We start from the raw sequence: 7,960 nt of genomic DNA on the forward strand, positions 1-7,960 counted from the left end.
GAGACTGGCAGGAGTCAATGAGGTTAGGGAAGAACAGCATCCTAGTAAACATGAGTTCGAGGTATTGCCTGCCTTTCTTGAGTAGTGGCGAAGGTGAGAGGTGAGTCAAAAAGAGAGAGAGGATGAAAGAAGGAGCAGAGAGGAATGCAGTCAAAGGTCAGACGTGGCGAGGTTACAAGCGCCCAAACAAGTGAGAGGGAGCCGTCCTCATGGAAAGGAAGCTTATCAAGCATCAAGCCATGAGAACTCTCGAGGGACACCATGGAGGCGATCAAATTGATAAGGATGCTTAAGCTTGAAAGGCTGGTAACTTGGACAGCCATGAATCAAAGGACGGACGCATAACAAGGCGTAGAGAACGAGCAGACATGACCACTGGAGAGACTGAGATCCCGCGTGCCATCCACCCGCTCGACCAGAACGCGTCTCGGGCGGTGTGCGAGACACACGTGGCGGACGAAGAGAGAGCAGTAGGAGAGCAGTTATCGGTATCCACTGTTCCGTCAAGTGCCCAAAAAGTCCCGGGAGGGACTACGGGAGGCATGCGACATAACTCTGGCCTTGTTGCGCCCAGCTCGGCAGGTCAGAGCGCTACCGCGGAACCTGCGACCAACTCCACTGGGCTCTGCGCGCTGACACCAATTAGTGCCGCGCCACGCGGTAAGCTGGAAGCTTTGTATGAGGTCCTGTGCAGAACGAGAGAGAACCAGGATAACAGAACACATAGTGACAGCTAGCAGAAGAGACTCACGCTAATCAAAGGAGATTGAATCGAACAACTGGACTACGCCCAATGCAGAAAGTAAAGCTACCCCTTGACAAGCAAATTCTTATTCACAAACAGGAGAATGAACAATAACGGAGACATGACGAGAAGCGCGATCGCTGGGGCGGGGTCCTAAAAAGCAGGGAAACTTCACTGCGCCCAATGCCCCTTGTTCCCCCCTACTCTGGTCAGGTATTATGTTGACATCCATAGGTTATGCATGTGCAAGAATGGATTGCATTTAAGAGACGAAATGTAATTAATATGGCTCTCTGATGTTTTAAGCGTTTTGGGAGAAAGTTGCAGTGAATAGCGCCACTTTTTAGGATGTCACACATAAATGTAATGTATTTATTTTAATGTTCTGTCCTTTTTTAATCAATTGAGTTCATTGTTTAACCATCAAGACTCACTTTGGAAACCAAACGTTTTAATTATACTTTTAATTGATCCTCCTGCGTCCACATTGTACATTTGTTGTAGTACTTTACCCAAAAGTAAATTCACACAACTTCAAAAAGATACTAGTGTGCAGGTGGCTACTGTTAACCCGGTAATTCTTTATTCAGTTAGAGGTATAGCATGTCAGGGCAATCCCAAAAGCCAACCCTTTTCCTATATAGTGCACTAACACATTACCAGGCCCATACACTCTGCCGTCAAAAGAGAGCTATCATATAAATGAACAAGCAACGCTATGGAGTGCAGCTCCATTGGTTTCTGTCATAATTCAACAGATGAATGTGCTGGACCCACGTGCTCATGTGTATACGGAGCTGATCACGAATCGACTTGCACCACTCTCATTCTCCAGCTGCGCAGACAGCGTTGTCATTTGGACCACTTCCAGTTCCAGTGCCCAGTACAGGTTGTCATTGATCACTTCCAGTGCCAGTACGTGCCCACACCCGCCCCCCCCACCCCCAGTACAGGTTCATTGCACCACTGTCCCAGTTCCAGGCCAGTTTACAGTTCATTGGATCACTGTCCAGTTTCCATCCATCACATCATGAACCACTTCCAGCTTCCATCCATACAGTGTCATTGACCACTGTCCAGTTCCATCCACATACAGCTTCATTGGATCACTGCCAGTTTCCAGTGCCATACAGGTGTCATTGCCACCACTTCCATTTCCAGCCATACAGGTGGTCATTCGGTATTATGTACTGTACTGCCCATGTTCCGATTCCTCACTAACAGACTTTCAAGGAGACCACTGTCCAGGTTCCATCCAGTACAGTTTCAAATGACCACTGTCCCAGTTTGAGCAAACAGCCGAAGCCTAAACAAAGTGTAGTCAATCGCATACCAACCACTCCAATTTTACCAGTGCCAGTGTTCGAAAACAGGTGCTCAATATCTAGCAACCACAGAGACCTATAGTTCTACCCAAGGCTCACCACTATTCAACAGATCACATTGGACCAACCCGTATTCCCACCTAATCCATACAGGTCAGGAACCCGATGACCAAAAGGTCCCACACGACTCCCCATCACCAACTCGACCCTGTATCCAAATGTACTCCCTTCCCAAGGATCCCAGTTCCCCTAGTTAAACATTTACAAACTCGCTCACCACTGTCCCAAAGCAATCCTATTACCAGTAGCACCGTAACATCATGAATGGCAATCTTGATACCAGATGATTTCCCAGGCCATCACAATTTCATTGCACCCACTAGGTCCAGTTATTCTGCAGTGCACAGTAAACCGCTTATCTGACCACTCTTACTGCAGTTCGCCCAAGTGCCTCAGGACAGCCTGTCATTGCACCACGTCTAGTTGCTCCATGTGTCGCAGTAACACGTTATGTTGCCCAATGACCTATCTAGTCGCCTCAGGCACCTGGAGCTCCAGTCTGGTCTCTCTGCGACTGCTATTACTTACCCACGTACCCCGCCACTCCCTCCTTCTCTATGCCTTAAAACGAGCTAGCTATCCTAATTGATCAAGATCGTCTTGCCTTAATAATCCGACAGCGTACTCTCAATCTGTATATCTAGTTCTAACTGACTCCTTCCACTCCATCACACGGTGCCTCGCCCTCAACTTCAGCACCCAGGCATCAGCACCTCCGACGGAAGAAGAATCTAAGGCGGGCAATACAAACCTTAAACTCATTGTAATTTAATCAAATGTAAAATATCGATTTCTGAGAACGTTCCGCTACCTCATTACTATACGCCTAAGTCGCATTCCGCTTCGCCCTCCACATGAGTATCACAATTTTCATTTCACTTCATTACCAAGTCTACAAACGTTTAGATTATGATGTGATCGAAACCTAGACATCAATAATAGCTAGCTACAAATAGCGCACTCCTTTTGCTAAATCAAAGATAATTGCGTTTAGTCAGCAGTAGAGCACACCTTTCTAGGATGAGCCAAAGGCCAAGCTATCTGTGTCCTTCTTTATAATCCCACGAACCTCAATCATAACACTCTAAGCAGCCACTACCCACTACACAATTATCTTCCCCGGATAACTAGCAACACCATTAAAGAACATTCACCACCTCAAACCGGAAACCGAACTCTGTTAGTAGTACTCACATACACACACGAGACTCTGTAACTAGCTACTAGCGGAATAGCTAGCCTTACGACAAACAAAGATCAAAACCAGTCTGTACTGTAATGAAATGAAATAAAATGTGATACTACCTGAATGGACGAAAGCGGAATCGACAGTGGTTGTGTAGCGGAACGTGTTCCCAGTAATGTATTTAACATCTGTTAAATAAAAAGCATTCATTAATTGAATTCCTAATTCTCTCTTTCGTAGGAGGTGTTATTGATGCTGGGTCGCTGTGGGAGGGACGATGAGTGGAACGCGGACAGTAGTGATGCGCATACCGACCAGTGTACCGTGGTTCCTCTAAACGCCAGAACTTCCAAGACCCCCTGATGAGAGAAGGAGGAGCCTGCGGACGGGGTACTGGGTAAGTACATAGCGTCCAGACCAGACCAGACTGGGCACGGATACTGGCCAGTGTCAGAAAACTGTACTTGGCACTGAACTAGACAGTGTCCACAACTGACACTGGCACAGTGCCATGAACACCTCGATACTAGGACATTGGTAGACAGCGGTGGTCTCAATGAACGCACTGACGCAAGTGTCATGACGCGTCTGGCAATGGACCTGACAGTGTCATTGATCTGCACTGGAAACTGCACAGTGGTTCAATGACAGCCTGTACGCAATGGAAAACTGGAACAGTGCACTGACAACCTGCTACTGCAAAACTGGAACTGGACAGTGGTCGCAAGACAGCCTGTACTGCCTGAAACTCGAAGTGGTGGCAATGACAAACTACTGGCAGTGGAACTGGACATGGTCTGACACTGTCTGCCTGACGAATGAGCACTACGCACTAAATGAAGGCCATACACCTGATCGAGGAAAACTAGACCATGGTGCAGATACAACTTGTACTGGCACTGGAAACTGGACAGTGATCAATGACAACCTGTACTGGCACTGGAAACTGGACAGTGTCAATGACAACCTGTACTGCACTGGAAACTGACAGGTGGTCCAAGACAACACTAGTCACTGCCTGAAACTGGACAGTGATCCACATGACAACCTCTACTGCACTGGTAAACGCGACAGTGGTCGCAATGACAACCGTGTTCTGCACTGAATGGACAGGATCCCAATGATCAGAACCTACTGGCACTGGAAACTGGACAGTGTCCATGACAACCGTATGGACTGGAAACTGGACAGTGGTCCAATGACAACCTGTACTGCACTGGAAACTGACAGGATCAATGACAACTGACTAGCACTGAAACTGACATGTTCCAATGACAACCTGTACTGGCACTGGAAACTGGACAGTGGTCCAATGACAACCTGTACTGGCACTGGAAACTGGACAGTGGTGCAAGTCCTTCGTGCCTCCCAGCTCCTGTATAAACAGCACAGGTCCAGCACCATTACTCTGAAATAGACAGAAACATGGACTGCATCCCATACGGCTTCCTGTTCCATTTATATTGCTCTACTTTTGACCAGAGTGCTATGGGCCCTGGTCAAGTGTAGTGCACTATATAGGGAAAAGGGTGGCTTTTGGGATGCTGACATGCTTATACTCTAACTGAAATAACAGACACACAGGGTTAACAGTAGCACACCTCACCCACTAGTACTTTTTGAATTGAATTGAATTTACTTTGGGTAACAAACCGATACAACAAAATGTACAATGTGGACCCAGAGGACATCAATTAAAAGTATTAATTAAAACGTTTGTTTCCAAAGTGGTCCTTGATGGTTAAAACAATAACACATATAATGATTAAAAGGCAAGACAAAATTAAAATAAATACATTAATTTATGTTGACATCCTAAAAAGTGGCACTATTCACTGCACTTCTCCCAAACCTTAAAAATCAACCATATTAATTCCACATTTCGTCCTTAAAATGCAATCCATTCATTGCACATCATACCTATCATTCAAATAAATACACCTGACCAGCAGTAGGGGGCACAAGGGGCATTGGGCCACAGTGAAGACGCTGTGAGGGATTCAAGAATAATGTTATTTAATAAAAGTGTCATCGAGAACAATCTGTGTGGTTGTTCGTTTCAGACAAACTCAAACACTGGCAGAGTTACAGCAGATCATTAAAAACTCTTCGGTACAGTGCTCAGAGAATGAACCACACACACAGACACTGTGACACACAAGACATGTGACACAAACTATCAGACACTGTGACACACACCACACACACACACACACACACACACACACACACACACACACTCCTCCCTGTTCTTCAATGTTTTACTGCTTCCTCGAGACCTTGGGACTATAAGGTTCTAGCTGACATTATTGGCAAAAATGTGTTAGTCACCTATAATTGATCTTGAGATGCTTCTTCATATCTGTGAAGTTAGATTTTTTWAAAGTACATTTTAAGGTAAAATTATTTTTTACTAGAAAGTTCTGTCTGCATAAACCCATTTGAACTTGGCGCTATAAGTTTTTATTTGCAATCCAATCACAAGCCTGAACAAATACAGACGGACCAATCAGAACACGTCTTTGCCATCTCCCTGTTGTCACATCGTTGTTCAGTGATAACAGTAATTTGTCTGATGATCATAATGCATTTATTTATGTATTCAATGATGTGTTCTGACTCTATCGTGGTAAAATAGTGTTATTCTATCATTTCTGGATTCAAATAGCTACAGTTTTCTTGAAAACAGACATGTCTAATTCAGAAGTGTCAAATAGAACCATATGGCTCAACCCAGATTGACATTTCAGAGCCATAAGGATCTATCTGCGATTACACCCCCCGAAAAAAACTGATTTACAAATGTCTCAGGATTTTGATACTCTGCACTTTAGGTGAGGACCTTAATGGGTTAAGAAAGAAGAATTCACTACAAAACAGTTCTGAGATCTGGTATGTGAAAACATGTATGCTCAATATCTCAGAACTATGCTTTGCGCACATAGAACCTTATAGTCCCAAGGTCACATCCTCTTAACAATGAGACTAAAGTGAACTAATGCCAGGAGGAAGACGCACTAAAATAACCCACTAATAGGGACATGCTCCGTCCTTAAGATCATAAACTGCTCTAATATGTGTGTGTGTCTGCCCTCCCTGCAGGTTATGCTGTACAGTCAGCCTCAACCCCTAATGGTGTATTATACATCACAGGAGCACCGCGGTACAACCACACAGGCAGAGTCATCGTGTACAAACTGGATGGGGAAAGCATCACAGTCACACAAGTACTGAAAGGAGAGCAGGTGTGTTCAGTTGTCATTCATCAATCTTCCACCATCATCATAATACACATCTTTACATTATGTAGGTTGCTTTGCCAAACTCATGGGTTAGGGTTAGACACCGCAGTGTGGGAAGAGACTATACATTCTGTAACCAACGCGACACAAACTGGTTGAGGACATAATTCGTATACATTAGATAGAAATGCACTGAAATACTACAATTAGGTCCCTAATTGTATTTGAAAGCATAAAATTCAGATTAGGTCCCTGATGTCAAGGCATGAGCTCATACCGTGTTTCTACTTTAGTTTGAGATTCAGTAGAGGTTAAGATTATAGTGGGCTCCTGAGTGGCGCAGTGGTCTAAGGCACTGTATCTCAGTGCAAGAGGTGTCACTATAGTCCCTGTTTCAAATCCAGGTTGTATCACATCTGGCTGTGATTTGGAGTCCCATAGAGTGGTGCACAATTGGCCCAGTGTCGTCCAGGTTTGGCCAGGGTATGCAGTCATTGTAAATAAGAATTAACTTAACTGACTTGCCTAGTTATATTATAAACTGGGTTGTTCAAGCCCTGGATGCTGAGTGGCTTAAAGCTGTGTTATATGAGACAATATACCATGGCTAAGGGCTGTGTCCAGGCACTCCAGAAGAGGACTGGCCACCCCTCAGAGCCTGGTTTCTTCTTAGGTTCCGGCCTTTCTAGGGAGTTTTTCCAAGCCACCATTCTTCTACATCTGCATTGCTTGCTGTTTGGGGTTTTAGGCTGGGTTTCTGTACAGCGCTGTATAGACATGGGCTGATGTAAAAAAGGGCTTTATGAATACATTTGATTGACTCCACGTTGCACTCCACGCTGAGTATACCAAACATTAGGAACACCTTCCTAATATTGAGTTGCACCTGGTCTATGGAAAGAGCAGGTGTTCTTAATGTTTTGTACACCACATCTACCACATCCCCTCTGACATTATAACTTAATTAAATGAAAGCATCTCACACCGCGTTTCTATTTCAGGCTGAGTGATTATAACGTAGTATGATCTCCATCTGTCTCCTGTAGATTGTCTCCTACTTTGACCTCCATCTGTCTCCTGTAGATTGTCTTCTACTTTGACCTCCATCCGTCTCCTGTAGATTGTCTCCTACTTTGACCTCCATCTGTCTCCTGTAGATTGTCTCCTACTTTGACCTCCATCTGTCTCCTGTAGATTGTCTTCTACTTTGACCTCCATCTGTCTCCTGTAGATTGTCTCCTACTTTGACCTCCATCTGTCTCCTGTAGATTGTCTCCTACTTTGACCTCATCTGTTCTCCTGTAGATTGTTCTCTACTTTGACCTCAATCTGTCTCCTGTAGATGTTCTCTACTTTGACCTCCATCGTCTCCTGTAGATTGTCTCCTACTTTGACCCTCCCC

At 44.8% G+C, this 7,960-nt stretch overlaps 1 protein-coding gene across 1 annotated transcript in view; it reads left to right on the plus strand.

Annotated features, from left to right (window-relative positions):
• LOC111981002 (integrin alpha-1) overlaps positions 1–7,960 on the plus strand; it is a 95,930-nt gene that overhangs the window by 61,656 nt on the left and 26,314 nt on the right. The window contains 1 exon segment of the mRNA XM_070449762.1: positions 6,419–6,561. Coding sequence (XP_070305863.1) covers positions 6,419–6,561 — 143 coding nt within the window.

Source organism: Salvelinus sp. IW2-2015, linkage group LG20 (genome assembly GCF_002910315.2).
Source record: "Salvelinus sp. IW2-2015 linkage group LG20, ASM291031v2, whole genome shotgun sequence".
Taxonomy (NCBI): Eukaryota; Metazoa; Chordata; class Actinopteri; order Salmoniformes; family Salmonidae; genus Salvelinus; species Salvelinus sp. IW2-2015.